Source organism: Mytilus galloprovincialis, chromosome 4 (assembly GCF_965363235.1).
Source record: "Mytilus galloprovincialis chromosome 4, xbMytGall1.hap1.1, whole genome shotgun sequence".
In the NCBI taxonomy this organism is placed as follows: domain Eukaryota; kingdom Metazoa; phylum Mollusca; class Bivalvia; order Mytilida; family Mytilidae; genus Mytilus; species Mytilus galloprovincialis.
In genome coordinates this window covers 73,305,526-73,331,804 of record NC_134841.1, presented here as the reverse complement: position 1 = coordinate 73,331,804, position 26,279 = coordinate 73,305,526, and the positions used below count along the sequence as shown (strand labels likewise).

The window sequence follows — 26,279 nt, the reverse complement described above, 5'->3', positions numbered from 1 at the left end:
AAGACAAAAACTCAAAAACTTAACTTTGACCACTGAACCATGAAAATGAGGTCAAGGTCAGATGACATCTGCCCGCTAGACATGTACACCTTACAATCATTCCATACAACAAATATAGTAAACCTATTGCATAAAGAATGAGAAAAACAGACCAAAACACAAAAACTTAACTATAACCACTGAACCATGAAAATGAGGTCAAGTTCAGATGACATCTGCCCGCTAGACATGTACACCTGACAATCATTCCATACAACAAATATAGTAAACCTATTGCATAAAGTATGAGAAAAACAGACCAAAACACAAAAACTTAACTATAACCACTGAACCATGAAAATGAGGTCAAGGTCAGATGACACCTGCCAGTTGGACATGTACACCTTACAGTCCTTCCATACACCGAATATACTAGACCTATTGCTTATAGTATCTGAGATATGGACTTGACCACCAAAACTTAACCTTGTTCACTGATCCATGAAATGAGTTCGAGGTCAAGTGAAAACTGTCTGACGGGCATGAGGACCTTGCAAGGTACACACATACGAAATATAGTTATCCTATTACTTACAGTAAGAGAGAATTTAACATTACAAAAAATTTGAACTTTTTTTTCAAGTGGTCACTAAACCATGAAAATGAGGTCAAGGACATTGGACATGTGACTGACGGAAACTTCGTAACATGAGGCATCTATATACAAAATATGAAGCATCCAGGTCTTCCACCTTCTAAAATATATAGCTTTTAAGAAGTGAGCTAACACCGCCGCCGCCGGATCACCATCCCTATGTCGAGCTTTCTGCAACAAAAGTTGCAGGCTCGACAAAAATAGTCAATTGTGTGGATATGTTACTTTTCTCCATCTGCATAATTGAGTTATATACATGATATATGTAAAAACAAAATACAAAATAAAAAGAATATATCTATAATCATTTAAAGTAGGCATTTACAAATCAACACATTTACGATTTTCTACAATACAAAAAAGAATACATTCATTAACATTCAAAATTTGCATTTACAAAACAAAACATCTACACTTCACAACAGCAAACATTACAATTCATCCTTTTTATAAGCCACAGACAACTGCTGTCGTAATGAGTTAATGTTTTTATGAATTTGTTGAAAATAATCTCCTTCATCCTCGTCGACTGCCAAAGTTAGATATTCATCTTCTAGTTTATGAAGATAGGATACAATATTATGAAATTTCTTTTCACAACAGTCGTATAAAGATAACATGGCAAAAACAATCTTCTCTCGACTGTCATGGTCTGGTAGTTCTAACAATGGCATCATCGTATCACAGAAACCATGGTCTAATAAACTGTCTTTCAGCGGAATTCTAAAACAAAATATTACATAATGAGATAAAAACAAAAAAATTGAAAATATTTGATTATTCCTGCCAGAACAAAGATAGACGGGAACAACAATAATACATTAAATTTGATCAAATGTTTAAAACATTATGATTTATACTTAAAATTATTTCAATCTCAAAAATAAACAATCCATCACTGCAGATAAGCTAACACAACAGGAATAATTATCCAACCATGGGCAAATTGTGACTTTATGATTGGTTAAAAGCCTTCAAGATGTGACCCCCTATGGATCCCTAGGAGGTTAGTAAATTTCATAGGGTTCATGACGTCACATCTACTGTTAGTAGTAACATCATCTATTGATGTTGTTGAATCTCATTGTTTATTTTTCTACAAAACTCAGCAGGAAAATTTTAGTGTGCAATACATTTGTTATACATTTCATTCCTAACCCCCTACAAACCATAAAGGGTTAGTAAATCCTTCTACCTTTCTCCTATGGATTTTACTAACACTCTATGGATCCGTATTGGGTCAGTAGTGAACCATATAACTTATAATATGTGTCCTGATAATTATATCTCAACTCATATTTTCAAGAATCAAAAACAAGACGTTAATTAGGTGTCTCACATATAAAAAAGTGCATCTAACAATACAACTCATTACTGTTGATGTACATTGTACTAAGCAAAAAGATGTTATTGTAGTCCTTTTTTCTTTAAAAAAAATGTGAAGAAAAGTTTAAAGTTCTTCAAAATCTTGAAAATTTCAAAGTACAAGCAATAAAATTGAGAATGGAAATGGGGAATGTGTCAAAGAGACAACAACTCGACCAAATAAAAAACAACAGCAGAGGGTCACCAACAGGTCTTCAATGTAGCGAGAAATTCCCGCACCCGGAGGCGTCCTTCAGCCGGCCCCTAAACAAATATATACTAGTCCAGTGATAATGAACGCCATACTAATTTCCAAATTGTACACAAGAAACTAAAATTAAAATAATACAAGACTAACAAAGGCCAGAGGCTCCTGACTTGGGACAGGCGCAAAAATGCGGCGGGGTTAAACATGTTTGTGAGATCTCAACCCTCCCCCTATACCTCTAACCAATGTAGAAAAGTAAACGCATAACAATACGCACATTAAAATTCAGTTCAAGAGAAGTCTGAGTCTGATGTCAGAAGATGTAACCAAAGAAAATAAACAAAATGACAATAATACATAAATAACAACAGACTACTAGCAGTTAACTGACATGCCAGCTCCAGACTTCAATTAAACTGACTGAAAGATTATGATTTCATCATATGAACATCAGGCACAATCCTTCCCGTTAGGGGTTTAGTATCATACCATCATAACATATATGAGAAGAACATAACCCGTGTCATGCCAAAAACTGTTTTTAGAATAAATGTGTTTAGTTCCGATGCAAAGACCTTATCAGTGACTCAATATTAACGCCAAAATATGCAATCTTTAATGACTTAACAACAGTATCGTAATTATATCCTTCTTAATAAGTCTATTCAAAGGTTTTGTAAGTTTCTGAGGTGAATACTGACACCTTTGTGCTTATAAAGAATATTTCCATAAAAAATGTGAAATACCTGAATGTATTAGAAGTCTGCATGTTGAGCTATATTTACGAATGATGTCTTTATACCGATGATAAAATTTAGTAAATGTTTTGACTAGTTTGTGATATCGAAAACCCTGGTGTAATAATTTTTCAGTAATACATAAATTTCTCTTGTTAAAATCTAAAACATTGTTACATACACGAGCGAATCGTACAAGTTGAGATATATAAACACCGTAAGATGGTGACAAGGGAACGTCACCATCTAAAAACGGATAATTAACGATAGGAAATGAAAAATCATCCCTTTTATCATAAATTTTAGTACAAAAATGTATTCAGCTTTCCATTAGTGATATAAATATCAAGATCGAGAAAAGGGCAGTGGTCATTGTTAGTATTAGCTTTATTTAAAGTAAGTTCAACAGGATAAATTTCATTAATATACATACTGAAGTCGTCATTATTGAGAGCCAAAATATCATCCAAATATCTAAAAGTATTATTAAATTTGTTTATCAGATGTTGTTTCGATGGGTCTTTGCTTATTTTTGTCATAAATTGTAACTCATAACAATACAAAAACAGGTCCGCAATAAGTGACGATAATCTGACGATATACGGAATCCCCAAAGCGAACAAAAATGTTATCTAGTAAAAATTCAAATTCAAGGGCATATATAGTATCAAAGCATGTCCAATTAACATAGTTTTTTTGTTTATTGCTACTAAAAAATGACCTAAAAGAGTTTGAACATATATATTCACATTCTGATTTTTTGAATGCCCATTTAATTAGGTGTGTGAATTTTTTCTTAATGAGAATGTGAGGCAATGTGGTATACAGGGTAGAAAAATCAAAACTTTGAACAGATTCAAAATCACCAATATAAGCATGCAATTTATCAAGTACTTCCAACGAGTTCTTGACACTCCAAAAGTAATTTATTCCACTATTTTCGAAGGCCTTATTTGAACAATTTATTATCAGGTTTTTAATTGTACCAAGTGTGCTGGTAAGAAGAAAAGACAAACATGATTAAGGCATCTGACAGATCTGAAAAATTCTCAAATGTTACAACTCATCACTGTTAAGCTGCTGAAGCATTGTATATATAAATAAGATGTGGTATGAGTGCCAATGAGTTAGAAAAGTGTGACAAAAAAATATTTGTTGGAAGGACAGACCAACAAAGTGATTGCAACCACAACTACCAGAGTGGGGATATCATGTATCAATAGAAATTAAAACAAGAAGACTATATCTCCATAAGACACTGTACAGTTTGCACTGTCATAATTCCTTGTTCAGTGAACCATGGAATTAGGGTCAAAATCTTAATTTGGCCTTTTAAATTTTGACAGTTCCCGCTCCTGAATAAAAAAAAAGAACATATCCATGGTTTTGATTTGTTGAAATCTTATCAAGATCTATTTATCCAATCTAACTTTAAACAATATCAATATATATTTTTTAGTATAGGCTTCATACATAGATATTCTGATCTGACAGCTAGAAAAATGTTAACTTACTGTTCATACTGTTTGTACTTCTCTTCAGTTGGTTCTAAATGTCCTAGCCAATGTACCTACAAAAAATAGGTTTTCATATGTTATTATGGGAAGTATAAGATAAAAGTTATTTGATATAAGATTGTACCTACAAAAAATAGGTTTTCATATGTTATTATGGGAAGTATAAGATAAAAGTTATTTGATATCAAGATTGTATTTTCAGTATGTACATTTTTGGTTTCTTGATAAAGGAAGAGAAATATCATTTGATATGCTGAACATTCCTTTTTTTATTTTTTTAAATAAACGAATCAAACAAAAAAAAAAATTACATCCAACATGTATATTCAATTGGAATTTGATACTGCACATATAGATAACAGATCATAAGAAACAATCATTTTAATCCAGTTATTATTTGAAATTAGTAATATATTGGTCATGTTTGATTATAAAAATCCTTTATGTTCCTGAAAAGATTATTTTTTTAAATAAGTTAGTTTTATATGTTGTGTTTTGTTTTTCTTTCTCTCATATTTTGTCATGATTTCAGTTTGCCTTTTAACTTATGAGTTTAAATAACCCTTCTTTATCTCAAAACTTGTTTTTAAACACAGATGACAAACAGAAACCATCATCAATACATCAGGTTGGCCCAATAAGACCCAATTAAGTTTTATAAAGAAAATATTGTTGATCAGTCATAGTTGATGTAATATTTACCCTTTCTTCATAAAGATCACTCATCAGTGTGATCACTTTAACTTGTAAACTATGGAGTTTTTTATCCTCAAACAAATACATCAAGGATCTTAAACCTCCAAGTTCAAAGAATTTCTTCTGGGCAAAAGGGAAGTGTCTGACAATGCTAGAGATAGCATACAACACTTTCTTTTTCACTGCAATCTCTGGATCTGTAGCCAATGATCTGATCAGCTGGTGTAAAGCTCCTGACTCAATAGCATTAATCTTGGTTTTAGGATTGCTGTAAAACACAAAAAAAATCCAAATATTATCATAGACTATTCATTCAATGAAAATTTGAGAATAATCTCTATGAATTTTCTAGAATATGACCTGGGACCTGCATATTCTGACACATTACTTAATTTGGATGTTTGTTTCAAAGGAATTCTTTTTTTTTTAATTTTCTTACAATAATGTAAGTTAATAGTTATAAATATCTGGAAACATTAGAGAGGGGAGATAATTTATTTTCTTCAAACACTACAGTGCAGAAGAAAATTATATTCCTTAAAATTGTTTAAATTTATTTCTTTTTCAACACTAGTACATGGCATTAACACTACTCTTCAAATACAGCAATAATAGACACTCAAGACAAATTAGAAAAACTCAAATATATGTTTTATTTATTCAACATGCAAATCTTTCAGTTTTGAGTACTTACTTTTGGATTGCTGAACCAAGGACAAATGCAGACAATGATCTAAGTGTAGTATCTGTGTGATTAAGTCCTTTAACCAGCAAAGAGATCCCTCCTAAATCCCCAAACAAAACAGCATTATCATACTGAAATAAATGTAAATTAGAAAATAATCTTATATCAGTTTACCCCTGCAACATGTTTCGGTGCCTGTCCAAACATAAGATTTTTTTCAAAGTTATGGTCTATAAATGTTTATTGATGAATTTGCTGTTCAAATAAGATCATTGATATATCATTTCAAATAGACAATCAACTAAGATTTTTTTTTAAAATTCACTAAATCTAAACCTCTTTAAAAATATTGGTTAGGAATGTTTCAATCACTGAAGACAGTTAAGGTGAACTTTTTGTTGGTTGCTGTTTCGTTGACAATGATTTATGATTCAAATGATTTCAATACATGTGCTCATTACAGGAAATCAGTAATGCAATAAGATAATGATATATTATGAATGACAATAAAGCATACCTGATGTAGATGATATTCTAAATCCTCTAGCAAAGTCTCCCTGGACTCAGTTGATATGTTTGTGGAATTTAGTTTATCAAAAAGTTCTGTAACAATTTCTTGTCCAGTCTTGACCGCCATGTTTATCTTCTTAAAATCTTCTTTTAATTCGTCATAACTTCTGTATTTTTGTTTTATTTCTTCTGCTTTCTAAAATTGTAAAAAATGTTATACATAAGTTTGAACTACTGAGAGGTCTTTATGAATATATAGAAATAGATGGCCTTTACCATATCTGACATGACTTTTTTTTAAATCCCTAATTAACATTGAAAAAATTTTGTTCTTAAGAAAGATACCTTTTGCACATCCATTAAAAATTGAAAATCAGTGTCTCTCTGCTCACGGAAATCTGAGGTTAATTCAATGAAACTGTTATTTCTGTGGCAATATGGTGATATAGTGTCTTCTAACGGCCCACTAGCAGATTTAACCAGACCCTGTCCAGATTTTATTAAGGAATCCCACATTATTAAACATTATCAAAACACTAATTTAAATTAAAGTTACAGTAAATGGGATGTCAGAATTTGGAAAAATTTGAGTACAATTTTTATATCATTAAAAGGGAAAAATCTATGAACATGTACTAACAATTGTAGATTTGATAATTTTAAGACTAGTTTAAGAATATTTTTTGTTGATTTATATGTGCTTTAGATACAAAAGTTGATCTATTTTGACAGAATTCTATAGTCAATATTTCAGAAAATAAGAGATAAATGCATTATTTTGTTCCAATTTCAGTTATAGTTCAACATACCAAAGTTGTATGCCAACATTGTGTTTGAAGCTTCTTGGAGAAACATTGACAGATGAATGAAAAACCTCACCTTTTCATTAGGAACATCATGTTTTGTTGCTTTGAATTCTTTCAGGGCTCTCTTTAATTCTTCATGTGTAAACTCTTTACTGTCAGTGTTGACCATGCCTAGAAATAAATCCAATCACCACTTAGATTATAATGATAATTGTAAACTTTTTTAAGAAAAATAAAAACCTTACTGAATTGATTTCCATTTAATGCATACAGTTATAGTCATACTACTAGTTAAAATTAGCTTAGAATTTCAGCCTTTTACAAGAAAGAGATAATTTTTGTCTAGGGGCCTACTCAAGTTTGTCTGCAGGTGTGGGATATCCCACTGTCTTAAAGACCAATTAATGGCCTTCTTTTGATTATTTTTTCACTCTTTGACACTCCCCATTTCCATTCTTGATTTCATTCATATACATATCATACTGATATGCTATCAAAATCATTACAGGAAATGATTGATTGATTGATGGTTGGTGTTTTAACGTCACTTTTAAACTGTTTTCATGGTAGTGGAGGAAGTGGGAGTGCCTGGAGAAAACATTCCTATTTAATTAAGATTGGATTAGAATGCACCTACATGAGCAGGGTTTGAACTCACAACCTCAGTGTTGACTGGCTAGTGATTACAATAGTAAAACTGCTTAGATTACATGGCCACTGAGGCCCCTTGCAGGAAATTAAAACATCTAGTTTAACCATTATATGTAAAGATTTGTGTCAGCGTACTGGTCTTTTACACAGCTTAGTTCCTAATGTGGATACTTTTATTTTTGTTTGTTTATTTCAATTTTCATGTTGTAGTCTAAAGGAAATCAGATTTTCTGGCTTTAACAAAGACTGCTTACAAACCTATAGAAAATTTTTAATTCAGATTCTACCACATATAATAAATCCTAAGTAGTTGAAGCACGCTGATATTTACTTGTCCTGATAATAGTTGAGTAATTACCTATTGGAATTTTTCAAGCATGTATCCATCTCAGTATGTACTGATTTATTTCCTTTGCTGTTGAGAAATAAAATCAAATAATTCCAAAGTAAATAAAAATACCAAAACTAAGATCTTGTAAATATTGTATCATTTGTTTTAAATCGTGTAGCCTTTTACTGCAAATTTTTTTTATTTTGACATGAATATTTTGTCAATTTTTACCTATACTGATGAAAACGAAATATACTTATAACAAGAATGTGTCCATAGTACACGGATGCCCCACTCGCACTATCATTTTACATGTTCACTGGACTGTGAAATTGGGGTCAATACTTTAATTTTGGCATTAAAATTAGAAAGACCATATCATAGTTAACATGTGTACTAAGTTTCAAGTTGATTGGACTTCAACTTCATCAAAAACTACCTTGACCAAAAACTTTAACTGAGCTTCACACTATCTTCTTCTTTGTTCAGTGGACCATGAAATTGGGGTCAATACTTTAATTTGACATTAAAATTAGAAAGATCATATCATAGGGAACATGTGTACTAAGTTTCAAATTGATTGGACTTCAACTTCATCAAAAACTACCTCGACCAAAAACTTTAACCTGAAGCGGGACGAACGAACGGACGAACGAATGGACTAACAGAGGCACAGACCAGAAAACATAATGCCCCTCTACTATCGTAGGTGGGGCATAAAAATAAACCTGAACAATCACATTTCTTCAAAGGACATGAAGGACATCATGTCAAGCTTGAACTATAATTTTTTTAGTTGTTAGGGAACCAACTTTGGGGAGTTTTTAATGACCTTGAATAGCTTAAAGCCCTCACACAGTCGATTTAATGAACCATGAAATCAGGGTCAACACTGTAATTTGGCATTTAAAAGTTTCCATATACTGTGTACATGTACTTATTTTCAAACTGATGATACCAGTTTCCTTTCAGAGCAAACTACTTTCACCAAAAACTTTACAAAGAGAATGTGAAGCTTTCTGAGTGGTGTGAGTCAATACTTTTTTTTAAGGTTATAATTTCTCCCATAATTGTATGGAGAGTTGTCTCATTGGCACTTATACCACATCTTCTTATATCTTTATATGGATTTTCTTTTTTAAGTATGGCAGGTTGAAAGCAGTTTTCTTGATTTTTCTTAATCAATAATGTTCTAACCCAATATTTTAAAAGCCAAGGATGTAAAAGTTCTTGAATGAGTAAAGATTTATATGACCAAACTAACCTAAGGTCAACTTTGCCCAAGGAAGCTGGAACCTTTGTTTCCTTATAATTTCTAATATTAACAGAGAATCTAAGAAAGGAATGTTATAATCATGTGAGAGCCAAGGTACTGTCTACTGTCAGAGCTAATGAACACTCAGTAGTAGTCCATCAATAGAGCTATTGACCCAGTGTCAGAAAAAAAAGTATCACTTCATAAATTTGGTGCTTCTGTTAATAGTGCTGAAGGACTAATTTTACACAGTTCATGCCATTTTATTAAGCCCTTCACATAATCGTATATTGTATTGTGTTTTCTAAATAGCAATCTAGCTATATATTTAAGTAATCCTCTCTGACTTCTACATCACTTATGTTGTACTGTTGAGCCTTTAGGGTACTGCCATAGCTTTGTAAAGAGCTTTTACTAACATATCAAAAACAACCCATTGTGATATTGTTACTAACTGTAGACTTTTTTTTAATATCAATATGCAATAAAGGGCTGCGCTTTAGCGCATGATACGCCCGTTGCTCTTTTTACTTGTCTTTTATGCTTTAAATGAATTTATATGATCAACTAGAAATATATATACAAATCAAAAGGGATGTTACATTAATATATTCACCAAAGTTTCATAAAATCCCCCTTTTTTAAGTATAAAAATTCATTACTTAAGAAAACGTAAAATCTAAAATTTATAAAAATGGAAAGGGAGCTTATGTCAATAGATATAAACAATTTATCAAAGTTGCATAAAATTTTGTGAAAGTGTTAGTTATTGTCCCAAAATTGGAAAATCCCCCCTTTTTTAAGCATAAAAATTCATAACACGGAAATGTAAAATCTGAAATTTATAAAAATTAAAAGGGAGCTTACATCAATAGATATAAACAATTCACCAAAGTTTCATGGACATTGGTGAAAGCCTTTTTGAGTTATTGTCCGAAGTGTTGAAAATCCCCCTTTTTTTTATGAATAAAGCCCCATAAATCCAAAACTTAAAATCTGAAATTTATAAGAATTGAAAGGGAGCTTACATCAATAGATATAAACAATTCACCAAAGTTTCATGGACATTGGTGAAAGCCTTTTTGAGTTATTGTCCGAAGTGTTGAAAATCCCCCTTTTTTTTATGAATAAAGCCCCATAAATCCAAAACTTAAAATCTGAAATTTATAAAAATTGAAAGGGAGCTTACATCAATAGATATAAACAATTCACCAAAGTTTCATGGACATTGGTGAAAGCCTTTTTGAGTTATTGTCCGAAGTGTTGAAAATCCCCCTTTTTTTATGAATAAAGGCCCATAAATCCAAAACTTAAAATCTGAAATTTATAAAAATTGAAAGGGAGCTTACATCAATAGATATAAACAATTCACCAAAGTTTCATGGACATTGGTGAAAGCCTTTTTGAGTTATTGTCCGAAGTGTTGAAAATCCCCCCTTTTTTATGAATAAAGCCCCATAAATCCAAAACTTAAAATCTGAAATTAAAAAAAAACGAAAGGGAGCTTACGTCAATAGATATAAACAATTCACTTAAGTTTCATGGAAATTGGTGAAAGTGTTTTTGAGTTATTGTCCGAAGTGTGGACGACGGACGGACAACGGTATACCATAATACGTCCCGTCTAAAAGACGACGGGCGTATAAAAACAGAATTATCAAAAAGATTTTCGATTAGAAATGCTTGTAGATGCTCCACAGTCCCTATACAATTTTGTAGAACTCAGCAAGAACTAACATGACAATACAACATTTTTAATGACAATAATAGAACATGCATGTTATGTATATATAAAAATAATTTCTACAGCCTTGCTTAAAGCCTAGCTTAAGTTATATACAATGTATCTGAGACTAAATAGTTAACAATTTGTAATCAAAGACCAGGTGCATGTGAGCACTGAAGGGTAAAGAATTGCATTCATTTTGCAATTGAAACTAAAAATGAAAAATTGCAGTGTATAAGCATTAAAAGTGAAGGTATAATTGTAATTGTGGACAAGGGAAGATAACTCCAATTTCAAATATTTCTTCAATGAAATTTTTAGTAGAACAAATATAATATTCATGTACAAGATTCATGCAACATGCACATCTAATTCAATTATTTTGACAAGTATGGTTATACAGGTACACAGTTTTATAAAATAAATATTTGAGTATATATTTTTCAAAATATATATGAAAACAAGGATATATATTTTTCGTTTGCAAATGTTTTGAAATGTTGTGCTCAATGCACTAATGTTTGTATATCTCAAAAAACAATGTAGTGATTAAATCTGGAGTATTGGTAACTATTAAGCAATCCACATAAGGGTTTTGTTTGTATAAATCTACTCTTTAAACCAAAAAATTATATACAACCAGTCTTAAAGTACTACAGATCTCGTCCTTTCTGTTTGAGAATGTCGAGGAGACTTGTATCTCTTTTTGCAATATTTGTCTCCCTTTTCGCAATATTTGTCTCTCTTTTAGCAATATTAGTTTCTCTTTTTGCAACATTTGTCTTTCTTATAGCAAGATCTGATTGTCTTTTGACAACTTTTGTTTTTCTTTTACCTAAAATATATAAATCTTTTTCAGTTTATCTATATCAAGTGGGTTTTTTCGAAAATCATTATAAAAATTGTTTTTGTTAGTATGTAAGCATTCCTTAGTCCCTTTGTATATACATGCAAACTTGTACAGGTATAAAAAATAATGTTGTGACAAGGTCAGTGCTGAATACATGACAACATTTTTTATGTTTAATGGAAATAATTCTTGCTGACCAATAAGACAAGTGAATGCACATGCCATCCATAATTATAAGATCTACACTTACTAAATAGGAGATTACTTACACATGATAAATTGAATAAAAAATTAACTTGTAGCTGAGGGAATATAACATCAGTAGCGGATCCAGAACTTTTCATAAAGGGGGCCCGCTCAAGTCATGATTCAGTGATTCCCTATATAATCAACCAAATTTTTCCCACAAAAGGGGGCCCCCATCCCCTTGGATCCGCCTATCAACATTCAGTTAAGTTAAGTACCTGGATGGTGGACTAAAAGGAAGTATGATATATCACTGTGTATACTGTAAATTCAAAAATTCTGGCATTCATCTTTTTCTAATTTTTATTTTTTATACTAGACAAAAATGTGAGATTAATTACTGTCTTTTGGTATGTATAACGCGCACATTTATACCCTAGGTCATGTTTCTTGTAAGAGGGGGGCGTGTTATACATGACTACAAACAATTTCTTAGTCTTTATTTCAGGTCCAAACTCCGACAAAGAAATTTCCAAGTAAAGTGAAGAGTACGGAATATTTTTGCTAAAACCTTGATTGTTTTTATGTTTTACATGTTATATTTGTAATATGTATCGTATTGTTCTTGATTTGTCATGTTTTATTCATATAAAATACATTTTATATCTTTGTTGTTACATTTATCGTGTAAATTTTACCATCTGTTTTACAATCCGGAAATTTGCAGTCTTAATAAAGAGACAATAAAGCTTTCGCTGTCGATTAAATTAGTCTCTGTGTTCCTTGTCATAACTTACTGTTTTTGTATCAGTGTTCATCATAGAGAGTTGAAGAAAAGTGTATAAAAATTGAATAAACCACGCTTGTTTTGAAAAGATGAACCATTTTTTCTAATGTATTGATCAGGCCAAAAAAAAATATACGTCTGTATCCTGCTTCCAAGGCAAATAAATCAGGATCGGTAGGTCGGGATTTTTTTTTTTTTTTTTTTTTCGGTTAAATGTCATATTTGGTTAGGGTCCTGTACCCCAAAATGATTTAATCCCTTTAAAGAAGCTTTAATTGAATAATCCTCCCAGTGCTGACATTTTTTAAACCTTAATTGTAGCACATTTGTGCTGGGAGCAGCCATTTTGATTGTTTGGGCATAGTAAAATACGGATCTGGATCGGACCGGGAATGAATTTTTCCGACCGGAAACGATTTTTTTCCGGATTTGAATAAAAAGATCTAGGGTCGGGGGGTTTGAGTCAGGGTGGGTCGGGAAACAGGAAACAGACATATATTTTTTTTTGGCCTCACAAGTCATGTGGGTCAGTCATGTGACTTAATATTGTAAAGTGATGATTTACTCTATGAAAAATTTATTTGGAAAAATTTGGTTTTACGTTGTAACTTTTCAACTTTTAAACAACTGTTTAAAACCATTCAAACAAGAGTGCACACGCTGAAATGTCTCGCCTTCTATACTAATCATTGATATTATGTTGATAGTCCTCAGTGATATTGTTTACCTCAAATTACAGCCGATATTCGGCTTTTTCCCCTAGAGAAAATTCCCAATCACTAAAAAAAATGGCTTAAAATTCCTCCCAAAAAGTTTAACTTTTTCCCAAAACAGTGATGGCATTGGTAGTAATGTTTGTAAATATCGTTTTCATGTCATTATTTTGATATTAGAAAGCACTTTTGAGATCCGGTTATCTGATCAGAATCAATATGGTGCTTGTAACACAAGTGGTTTTCAATGCATTTAAGTACCAACATTGCTTCTGTTTCTCTCCCCTCTCCGAAAAGTACCTTTCAGGTTCAAAATGTCTGACAACCAAAATATCCATGAAAAAATAGTGCAAAAAAGACAGCAAAGGTCAGTAAAAAATCGGAGATGTGTTTAGAATAAAATATACAAATTTCCTAATTTCAATAAAAAATATCGTTTTTCCCAATAAAAAACGGTAGAGGTAGTTTTGAAAAAAGACAACAATATCACTGGGAGTCCTATATACAACTGTCACATAAACTCAACATTAACCAAGATAACTAAACAAAGACCAATGAACCTTGAAAATGAGGTCAAGGTCAGATGAACCATGCCAGGCAGACATGTACAGCTAACAATGCTTCTATACAACATACATAGTTGACCTATTACTTATAGTTTAAGAAAAATAGACCAAAACACAAAAACTTAACACTGTGCAATGAACCGTGAAAATGAGGTCACGGTCAAATAAAACCTGAGAACTGACATAAAGATCATAAAATATTTCCATACACCAAATATAGATGACCTATGGCATATAGTATTAGATAAAAAGACCAAAACTCAAAAACTTAACTTTGACCATTGAACCATGAAAATGAGGTCAAGGTCACATGACATCTGCCCGCTAGATAGGTACACCTTACAATCATTCCATACAACAAATATAGTAGACTTATTGCATATAGTATGAGAAAAACAGACCAAAACACAAAAATTTAACTATAACCACTGAACCATGAAAATGAGGTCAAGGTCAGATGACACCTGCCAGTTGGACATGTACACCTTACAGTCCTTCCATACACCAAATATACTAGCCCTATTGCTTGTAGTATCTGAGATATGGACTTGACCACCAAAACTTAACCTTGTTCACTGATCCATGAAATGAGGTCGAGGTCAAGTGAAAACTGTCTGACAGACATGAGGACCTTTCAAGGTACGCACATATCAAATATAGTTATCCTATTACTTAAAATAAGAGAGAATTCAACATTACAAAAAATCTGAACTTTTTTTTCAAGTGGTCACTGAACCATGAAAATGAGGTCAAGGACATTGGACTTCGGAAACTTCGTAACATGAGGCATCTATATACAAAGTATGAAGCATCCAGGTCTTCCACCTTCTAAAATATAAAGCTTTTAAGAAGTTAGCTAACACCGCCGCCGCCGGATCACTATCCCTATGTCGAGCTTTTTGCAACAAAAGTTGCAGGCTCGACAAAAATTATGATTGAAAACATGATAATCCCATAATTGTAACCTAAACAAATTTAATTAGGAACAAGGTCAACCTGTCACTGATTTGTTTTGACATCAATTAGACCCATTGATTGAGGTGAGATAATCCGGATTAACAGCTAGAATCATCAAACAAAAAATAAAAAAAATGAGATTTTACCAATTTATTACAGCACTAATGACATTAATTATAATTATTAGACTGATTCCTATGTATTTTATTGTTTGAATCAGAACAATAATTTGGACATTTGATCTTGTCCTTGATACTCAAACCATTTATTAAATTTGGTTTAAAATATTTATCTCAATCTAATTAAATTCTAATTCATTTGTTAGAATACTTTCAATTTCATATTAATTACGTATTCCGTATGGAATTCTCCGACATTAGTGTCCATTTAAAAAACTTCCTGTTAGCCAATTTTGGAGCTGTAACTTTTCTGAAAATGTCTAGGAGTATTATATGACCAATAAACTTTTTTTCTCTCGTTTCTTGGACCACAAAGGGGTGCGCACTATACACACCGAAAGACGGTATTGTAATTTCAGTAAATGCTGCATGCAAATAATGTTATGAGAATGTTAAATGTAGTATATTTATTTTTGCAATATCTTTTCTGTCACAATTTTTTCGCAATAATAAAAAATAAAATACAAATTCTGAATTTACAGAAAGAAGATAATATGAAGGAACACTACTCTTTAATTACTGTAAAAGTACTTTTTCACAGCGTATAAACTTGGGAAAAAAAACTTTTTCTTATTAATCTGCACTACTTTGTCAGTAGAAAATAAGAAATCAGCAACAAGACATGCACCATGACTGCACAAGTTCCCAGCATCACATGAACTATGACATTAACATGCAAAAATTATTTTTTTTTAAATCAGTAAGTTATTGGTTAATGTTGATTTTACCTTGTATCCATTTTATAAGAAATAAATCCAGACTGAGAGTTATAATGATGAGATTATTGACACTGTTTTTTAATTTTGAATCATTGAAGACATTTATGCGAATTTGACTCTCTTAATACAATTTTGGTGTTAAAATTAAAAAAAAAATTGTTTAGAGTCAGAGCAGACACCCATAGCTAAATGCATTCCATGTTACAAATTAAGGTGGTACCCAACAACTACACTAAAATTGATTTGGCTCGTTTAATTTTCATAAAATTTTGACAAAGTATTTACTTTGACCCTTTGACAAAAACATAAAAATTTCAAAAAATTTGAACCAACCATTTTATCAGAAAAATTACACTGGTTATATAGCAGTTTGACAAACACTTATCTTGATCATTGAGAAGCTTAAAATTTCCTTCACAACGCAACTTCATTAAAACGTTTAGCTGATTTTACAGAGTTATCTCCCTGTAGTGTTAGGTACCACCTTAAAGCCATTCTAAATATTTTCGGACCAGAAAATATCTAGGATTTTTTTCTAGTAAGAAACATATCTCACATGCTTTTTAGAATGTCCCTCAATACATGCTTGAATTTCTACAGTTGACATCACATAATGTTACCTTCTTTTTCTCCTCTTTTCCAGTACTTGTGTCCATCATCGCCATCCATTAGTTTTGCTTCATTCAATCCAGTTTCCATATTCATTCTGACATGTAAACCTGCAGGAATTGCCTGACCTGAAAACAACTGGAAGTGATTACTTTGAAATATTTTCTCAGGGTACCATTGTCATGATTGTACCAAAGTACTGGATTTTCTGTTTCCCAGAGTGAGACTAAAACTGCTAACAAGTTATAATCAACAAAAGGCAGGTTTTCAAATGATCTGGAAGTTATAACTAAGAAAATATATATTCTTAGGGTACCATTATACATGTATCAATGTACTGGATATGTTACTGCTAAGAGTGAGACTTAAACTATAAAAAGTTATAATAAAGAAAAGGCAGGTTTTCAAATGATTTTATATCTGGATTCAAAATTCAATGAATCTATTTTTTTTAAACTAACATCAAAACTAAAAAAAATTTAGAAATTTTCATAGTTAGTTCACTGATTCTATTTGAACGAAAAGATATAAATAGTTTCTGCTTTATATTACATCCTTCAAGATGAATCATAAAGCCCATCTGGCATCAACCCAGACTTGACAAATTACTATCTGGTATGCATATACAAGAGTTTGTACACCAGGTCAAAAAGAAAACCTATACAAAATTTCCAAAAAATTAGTGTTGGGACAGTTGCTGTAAAATTTTGTTGTGAATACATCATTGTTCAGCAATTTAAAGAATAAAGCATCTCTATAATCATACCTGGTTGTATTTTCTTCCATTCTTTTTCTGGATAAAACACATTTAATGGGTCTATATTAGTGATCTCTGAGTCTTCATTTTGTACAGATACCTCATCTAAAATAGAAAATATTTGTAAAATGACATTATTGGAAAGGAAAAAAATTCAGGAAAGAATTGTTATTTTTCAATGTAATTATCTTTTGAAGTTACCCATAAGACATGTACACTGCATATTTTACTTGCCAATAATATTTCCACTAGTGTTTGTAATCTGACATCAATTTATGTCAAATTCTGTATGCAAGACTAAAATGTATTTCTGTAAATCAAAGTATACTATAATACTGAACATATTATGACTTAATCAGAAATAAAATGAGAAAACTGATAACTGATAATATAATACAATATGGTTCTACAAAGGAAATTATTTATGCAATGCACAGGAAATCTTATATATTGTACCATAAAACTTTGAAAAATGTAAGAGCTCAAGTTTTTTTGTGCGGTACATGATGCTTATTCTTTAGATTTCTACGAAGTGTTCTTAATAAAATAATTTGATGTTGTTGTCTCTTTCATTTTGGCCATGGTGTGGTCTGATTATTACCCCATTGATATCCTTTCCCTCAACTGTTGAATAGGGTAAAAATAAAATATAAAATGGCATTTTTTTTTTTAACGTACAGACTAATTTAGTCTTACCGTTATCATCATCATTGTCTTTGTTGACAACAGTTAGTGCTCCTGGTGCATGCTCACTGCTTACACACATATAATAACAGCAGATCAAAAACAACACCAAACTGGTTATATTAAATGCTCTAATACTGTTCACCACGTTAAACATTTTCTACCTGAAAATATATTGTGTATATATAACTTCTATTACATTTGTATTTTATTACATGTAACTGCATGCTTGTAAGCAAATATAGATGACTGAAATATGGACAAAAGGAGGTATGGGTAAACAGCATCAATGAGACATCAACCCACCTTCTAATAAGACATCTAGAGGTCATTATCAGTTCCCCATGAAAGGCTGTATTGGATTGCCAATCAGCACCAGTTTCATTATATACAACACTCTTATCTCTATAACATGACTAAAGGAATCTTTCTTCTCATATTGATTCATCTAGTAAATTGTCTCAAAAAGATATAATATTCTGTATCCTTTCCCATTCATCTATTGCAATCGACATGGCTGCATGTACCACACTTGATTCAAAAGTACCAATATTATTACAATATACATACCATATAAAGAATATCTTCCACAGCCACAAGATTCAGGGATTGGGCATACGTATAGAAAGCCACTGAATTAAATCAAATTAAACTTTTCTTGCCATAAAAGTGTTATATGCCATATGGCATCTATGAACTGCTTTTCATTAATAGTGAGCTGTTTAAATTGTAGGGTCAAGGAGGATGGATGTTTTGCATAAATTATTTCTACCCAGGCTAAAGATTATTTAAGCTTTTAAAAAATAGAATTTACTTTTAAATCCTGTCCCATTCACAGTTGATAGTACCAGGACAACGGTATCACCTATACGTATCCTTTGAAGCCAATTTCAATTAAAATCAAATCAAAACAAAGTTTTATTTATTGATGAAACATTGTCAACAAAGTAACACAAGCTGTAGTGAACTTTTAAAATCGACATTATAAATTATACATATTTACACATAAGCATGAAAACAAATACACACCAGAGACATATAATACTTATACATGTACATGTCATGCATGTCTCTGTAAATCACACCCCTTAATGTAATGGTTTGCTGATAATACCAATGTACTGTGAATGGGAGTATATTGAGTAAACCAACATGTGATACAGCTTGGATATGTAACCAGAGAGCATGATTCTTCTTGCAAAATCGCATGTCCACCGGGGCTCGTACCTGGGACTTCTGAGAATACAAGGCAGCATGTTAACAGATTGAGCTAAAGAAGAACTTCCTTAACTCAACCGCTTACAGCTGAGTAAGTATCTACCACATTTTCTAAGGGAAGCAATCCCGTCACAGATATGCACCAGTAATTTTTTCAGGTCATTATGACATTAAATTATGTGATGCTAAACAAGAACTATTAATGATTGCTAACAAATAACATACTAAATATTCGAAAACAAGTTGAAAGAGTATCTAGAACGCATAAAAAATAATACTCACAAATAATCCTAAATATACTCACGTTTAATTTAAATATAAAGTGAAACCTCGAGAGTGAAACATGTGTCGAAAAATCTTGCTTGCTGGGTGAAATTCTTAGTTTTGAATTCGTAAAACGCTGAATAATGTGGGTTTATTTTAAGAATGGATCTTTTATAATATTCTATTAAACTTATACCGAAATCTTGCATCAGAAATGTTTGAATTAAGGTTAATATGACATGTCAACATCTCTGATGAACACGTCGTCTTAACTTACCTTTCGATCCACCTCGTCAAATATCCTTTCTGGTACCTTAATTGAAAAAGTCAACAATAAACAGCATACATTGAAACAGGGATTCAGAATAAATATAATTACGTTCGGATGTTTTTAATAAACGGACGTGAACGGTGAACAGCCTTACAAAATATGAGTTAAGTTTAAACTTTCAGTTTCACTTTCAAATTGAATTGACATAAACCAGTTCTGGTTTGTTGTTTTATTTTACAACGTAGGACAATTCTATAATTAGGAAAGAACTAATTGTAGAACAAACCGGAACCACGTGTATTGAAGGCGTGTTTGATTGCCTCATGAAACCCTAATTGCACGTGCAAATCATGATGTATCAGTCTGGAGCATTTCATTTGTCGCATTTAGCCAGAAGAAGTACAAGGCATAACATCAAATGGACAGACTACCCTCCACGATGAATGAACCTGCAAGAGAGTACTTTTGGGGTAAAATGATTTAATAGTAAACTAACAATTATAGTGCATCTGAATGCACGATTTTACAGTATTTTATGCATTAGAACATACTAATGTTATCGACCAACTTTTAGAACCCGCATGAAATAATTTATATTTATTGTCCTCTCCCAATTAAAATAATCATTTGCTGATCCTTATTCTAACTCTTCCAAGTGTCGTGTTACCGTATTTTATGTCCCATGTCGCAGGCACTTGTTTCTATCCATAGGAAGGTCGACTATCCATTTATATGGATATTCGACCTTCCTATGGATAGAAACAAGTGCCTGTGTCCCATGTACTTTGTGTGTACCGAATCCAGTTCACCTTGGTCACACAATATTCATTATTGTAATAAGGTTTATATAACCATGTAGCAATTAAAATTACAAAATTTTGAAAATGCAATAGTATCAAAACCGCAAAGATGATGAATAATAGGGATGGGCCATTTTGTACATATACCAAGGTGAAATTTCATGCAAAACATTATCTATTGTTTCATTGATTTAATAAAAAAAAAAGAAGATTTTGTGGCAAATAAAACCCAAGCTTTTTTTTGTAAAATATCCATACTTAAATACATTTGTATTATGTTCTATTCGAAACCTCATTTGTACATAAAACATTTATCAATTAAGGTTCATCATAAGGAATTGAAAAATATTTACACCTCAAATTTTACTATGAGTACAGACAAACTGTATATCTAGGAAAGTTTTAAGGCATGACAGGAACTAGATGTATAAAAGTTATATATAGTATACGTTTCAGAAAATTAAAAACTTTCCTGGATTTTGATGTCCAGTTTTTTCCAGTCTGCAAAAGAAAGCAAAATAAACAAACACCTGAGTTTCATTTGATACGGCCCACTCAGTTACAGTTTAAATCACCTATTGTCTGCAGATATTTATGTCCATTTAGGGGAGATTCTCAAACCTCTTTCCCAACTTAGTTTATTTTGGCATCTGCAGCAGCAAAAAAAACTGGATAGCAAAATCTAGTCATGTTTATAATTTTCTAAAACATAAAATGCATTTTAAATTTATATATCTAGTTCCTGCCATCCCTTAAAACTTTTGCAGGTGCATAGGTTTGTCTGTAAAATTTGTGGTGTAATTACGGCCATATTAGCCAAAAGGTTATGATTAACCTCAAATACAAAACTATCAACCTGTAAATAATTATTTTTACAATTATTTATTTGGAAAAGAGCCTATAGAACACTTGAATGCAATGACTCGAATGACTTTAACCACTATCAAACCACTCCTGCATGAAATTCAACCCGCATACTTTATATATCCAATCGAACAGACCTATCTAATATAAATAGCATCAACACATAGTTACACACTTGCATTGATATATATACAACTTTTAATAAAATAAAAACAATTAAATTTAATTCTAAAATTTTAAACATAGATTACTGACTTGTATTTCTATGATGTGCTAGTGTTTATTGTTCAATAGGCCCTGTTATCAAATTGGTCCACATTGAGGTAAAAAGGGTCCAAAATTAATTTTTGATTTTATAAAATATTGAATATGTGGGTTTCTTTGATATATGCCACATCTAAAAGTGTATTTAGATTTTTAATTTTGGGTCTCGTTTTCAAATAGGTCTACATTAAGGTCCAAAGGGTCCAAAATTAAACTTGGTTTGATTTTAATAAAAATTGAATTCTTGGGATTCATTGATATGCTGAATTAAACATGTATTTAGATTGTTTTATTATGGGCCCAGTTTTCAAGTTTGTCCAAATTGTGTCCAAAATTAAACTTTGTTTTGGTTGAATTCAACAAAAATTGAATATATGGGGTTCTTTGATATGCTAAATCTAACCATGTATTTAGATTTTTGGGCCCCATTATTAAATTGGTCCACATTGAGGTCAAAAGAGTAAAAAAAAAAACTGTTTGATTTCATCAAAAATCGAATTACCATGGTTCTTTAATTGATATGCTGAATCCATGTATTTAGATTTTGAATATTGGACCATAATAGGTAAATTTCATTTTTTTTAAGGTCATTATACCACATTCATCATGTGTCAGAAACATATGCTGTTTCAAATATTTAATCACAATCAAATTCAGAGCTGTATCAAGCTTGAGTGTTGTGTCCATACTGGCCGAATTGTTCAGAGGTCGACCTCTGCAGTCTTATCAACCTGCACTCTGCGAAGCATTTTATTGTTAAATAATTTTAAAATGTACATTACTCACTTTTTTTCTATGATGTCCTAGCATTTATTGTTTACAAAAAGTACTAAGGCCTAAAAAAAAAAGATGTGTTTCCGGTAACATCATTTTGAAAAATAGGGTCGGTAGGTCGGAATTCTTTTTTTTTTTTTTTTTTTTTTTTTGACATCGTAAATGAAATCCGGAATATTATCATGGTTTTTCCAAGTCCGGATCCGTAATTAGTTTCAAAAACCGGAAGTGTGCCATTTGCAATGTTTTTGAAGCACCTGCTGTGCAAATTTCTTGGATTTTAACCTATTTGGAATACCTTTTGACATTAATAAAATGTTTTACTGGCTTTCTATGCAAGTAGAAGCAAGAGAGAAAAAATATTATGTCATCTATCAGAAGCCTGTGTCAAAAACGGGGTCGGTTGATACAATTTTTTTTTTTTTTTTTTGAAGATCCAATAAAAAAGTTAGGGTCGGGGCTAAAAAAACAGGGTCGGTCGGGTTACCCGAAACATCGATCTTTTTTTTCTCGGCCTAAACAACCTTTAAATTCCAAAAAAACCTTTGGTCCATATTTATATTTGTTTTAACCAATATCTAAATTTACAAACTTGTTTGAAGGAAATCATTACTAGCACTGCATGCAATAATCCTCTATCAAGCACCAAATTAGTAGTATATAGTACTGCATGCAATAATCCCCTTGATATACAGAATTTTCAATTATATAAGTGAAAGCGTCTGGTTCTTTTCTTTTATCTTGTCATATGTTTAGCATTACAACAAAAGTGTACAAATGTACATATATGTATTAAACATAAAATATAATCACCATCAAATATTTTCTCTAAAAAAAAATGTTAAAAATATTGTCCGCAAACATTTTAATGGAATACTGTACAGGATACTATTTCATTTTTTAGATGTGAGACTACCATCATGTTGTCCGCAAACATTTTAATGAAACACTGTACAGGATAATATTTCATTTTTTAGATGTGAGACTACCATCATGTTTGTGTCCACCTGTGTTGTTGAAATTGCAGTTTTTCAACTTTTTGAGACTGGGCCATTTGTGTCGTCTCAACACATTAGTTTTTATACGCCCGTCATCTTTTAGACGGGACGTATTATGGTATACCGTTGTCCGTCCGTCTGTCCGTCGTCCACACTTCGGACAATAACTCAAAAACACTTTCACCAATTTCAATGAAACTTAAGTGAATTGTTTATATCTATTGACGTAAGCTCCCTTTCGTTTTTTTTTTTAATTTCAGATTTTAAGTTTTGGATTTATGAGGCTTTATTCATAAAAAAAGGAGGATTTTCAACACTTCGGACAATAACTCAAAAAGGCTTTCACCAATGTCCATGAAACTTTTGTGAATTGTTTATATCTATTGATGTAAGCTCCCTTTCAATTTTTATAAATTTCAGATTTTAAGTTTTGGATTTATGGGGCTTTATTCATTAAAAAAAAGATTTTCAACACTTCGGACAATAACTCAAAAAAGCTTTCACCAATGTCCATGAAACTTTGGTGAATTGTTTATATCTATTGATGTAAGCTCCCTTTCAATTTTTATAAATTTCAGATTTTAAGTTTTGGATTTATGGGGCTTTATTGATAAAAAAAGGGGGATTTTCAACACTTCGGACAATAACTCAAAAAGGCTTTCACCAATGTCCATGAAACTTTGGTGAATTGTTTATATCTATTGATGTAAGCTCCCTTTCAATTTTTATAAATTTCAGATTTTAAGTTTTGGATTTATGGGGCTTTATTCATAAAAAAAAGAGGGATTTTCAACACTTCGGACAATAACTTAAAAAGGCTTTCACCAATGTCCATGAAACTTTGGTGAATTGTTTATATCTATTGATGTAAGCTCCCTTTCAATTTTTATAAATTTCAGATTTTAAGTTTTGGATTTATGGGGCTTTATTGATAAAAAAAGGGGGATTTTCAACACTTCAGACAATAACTCAAAAAGGCTTTCACCAATGTCCATGAAACTTTGGTGAATTGTTTATATCTATTGATGTAAGCTCCCTTTCAATTTTTATAAATTTCAGATTTTAAGTTTTGGATTTATGGGGCTTTATTCATAAAAAAAAGAGGGATTTTCAACACTTCGGACAATAACTTAAAAAGGCTTTCACCAATGTCCATGAAACTTTGGTGAATTGTTTATATCTATTGATGTAAGCTCCCTTTCAATTTTTATAAATTTCAGATTTTAAGTTTTGGATTTATGGGGCTTTATTGATAAAAAAGGGGGATTTTCAACACTTCGGACAATAACTCAAAAAGGCTTTCACCAATGTCCATGAAACTTTGGTGAATTGTTTATATCTATTGATGTAAGCTCCCTTTCAATTTTTATAAATTTCAGTTTTACATTTCAGTGTTATGAATTTTTATGCTTAAAAAAGGGGGGATTTTCCAATTTTTGGACAATAACTAAGACTTTCACAATTTTATGCAACTTTGATAAATTGTTTATATCTATTGACATAAGCAACCTTTCCATTTTTATAAATTTTAGATTTTACATTTTCTTGAGTAATGAATTTTTATACTTAAAAAAGGGGGATTTTATGAAACTTTGGTGAATATATTAATGTAACATCCCTTTTGATTTGTATATATGTAACACTCCCAAACGTGTCCTTCCCCCCAAACGTGTCCGATTCTCCCAAACGTGTCTTTTCTCCCTAAACATGTCCGAAATTTACAATATTTCCCAAACGTGTCCGATTTCATAACCCCCAAACGTGTCCGATAATTGTTATTCGCCAAATCGTGTCCAATATTTAACGCCAAAACGTTACACGTCTTTTAGCGCTTTTACATGTATCTCTTAAATAAAATCGCTGATAACGTTTACGGCAATTCTATGATGGGAGACACACGTGATGAAGATGTCATTTATCAGATTAAGTTAGTTCGATGTAGGTTTTTAATGATTATAATAATTGCAAAATTAATCTTTTATTATTAAGTAACTTTAACTGCAGTTGTTTATTGTCCAGTTGCAAGTATTTCATATTCGTTTAGAGCGAACATACACATAGTTCTGAAGTTGAATTAATCGTTAACTTTGATAATTAGTTTGTACTTATAAACTCCGATGTTGCCTTTTATATTTATCCGAATATTGCATGGCGGGGTTTTAACAGTATTTTTTTTACTTTCGTCAATAGTTTGTGTGTATTTCAAAAGCCCATCAAATTATAAACTTGTTATCCGGGTTTTTAATAAATTTTAGGTTTCCACCATCACTAAAGACACACGATACGAAACATAACGTCCAGTGCCAAATATTTCATGCATAAGTTTTATAGATTCTTTTTTTATGAATATTACTGTTATGTGATCAACGCCGGTTTTAAATGCAAATTTATTTTGTAGTGTATAAATAAACTTTAGAATGCTGATTACGTATTGTCCAGTTGCAAGTACTTTATGCATATTTAGAGCGCGCAATAGTTTTGCAAGTTTTAATGTTTTTACAGTTGTACTGTACACATTAACATTAAACTAAACTTTAAACTGATGATCGCGTATTGTCCAGTTGCAAGTATGTCATGCATATTTAGAGAGAACATACAAGTTTTAATGTTTTTGCAGTTCTATTTAGAGAGAACATAGGCTACCTGTTTTTTTTTTGTTTTTTTTTACATTTTAAAATACATGTTTTAATGTTTTTAC

The 26,279-nt window shown here is 31.4% G+C and overlaps 2 protein-coding genes across 9 annotated transcripts in view; one reads left to right on the top strand and one right to left on the bottom strand.

Moving 5' to 3' along the window:
* Positions 1-918: 918 nt before the first annotated feature.
* On the bottom strand, positions 919-20,567 carry LOC143072896 (nucleotide exchange factor SIL1-like). 5 transcript variants are annotated; one of them, XM_076248046.1, is made up of 10 exons: positions 20,549-20,567; positions 18,141-18,292; positions 17,454-17,549; positions 16,699-16,815; positions 7,232-7,329; positions 6,360-6,548; positions 5,852-5,973; positions 5,164-5,425; positions 4,459-4,514; positions 919-1,357 (listed from the first exon to the last, which is right to left on the bottom strand). In XM_076248046.1, the coding sequence occupies exons 2-10, from the start codon at positions 18,283-18,285 to the stop codon at positions 1,066-1,068; spliced, it is 1,377 nt and encodes a 458-aa protein (XP_076104161.1). In that variant the 5' UTR covers positions 18,286-18,292; positions 20,549-20,567; the 3' UTR covers positions 919-1,065. The 5 variants fall into 5 exon arrangements, with proteins under 5 accessions (XP_076104161.1, XP_076104159.1, XP_076104157.1 ...); XM_076248044.1 differs by lacking the exon at positions 20,549-20,567 and adding an exon at positions 19,888-20,030; XM_076248042.1 differs by lacking the exon at positions 20,549-20,567 and adding an exon at positions 19,651-19,875.
* Positions 20,192-26,279, top strand: part of LOC143072898 (mitotic apparatus protein p62-like) — a 40,051-nt gene continuing 33,963 nt past the window's right edge. For all 4 annotated transcript variants that reach the window (XM_076248050.1, XM_076248048.1, XM_076248049.1 and 1 more), the window contains exon 1: positions 20,192-20,351. In XM_076248050.1, coding sequence (XP_076104165.1) covers positions 20,300-20,351 — 52 coding nt within the window. In that variant the 5' untranslated portion in view covers positions 20,192-20,299. The remainder of the gene's footprint in view (positions 20,352-26,279) is intronic.

Bases quoted from the DNA above. Each gene is read 5' to 3' on its own strand.
- LOC143072896 (XM_076248046.1), bottom strand. From the start codon at position 18,285: ATGTTTAACGTGGTGAACAGTATTAGAGCATTTAATATAACCAGTTTG. The intron at 16,816-17,453 runs GTATGATTATAG...AGTTGTTTTCAG, and splicing joins ATGGAAGAAAATACAACCAG to GTCAGGCAATTCCTGCAGGT. The intron at 6,549-7,231 runs GTGAGGTTTTTC...TTACAATTTTAG, and splicing joins ATGATGTTCCTAATGAAAAG to AAAGCAGAAGAAATAAAACA.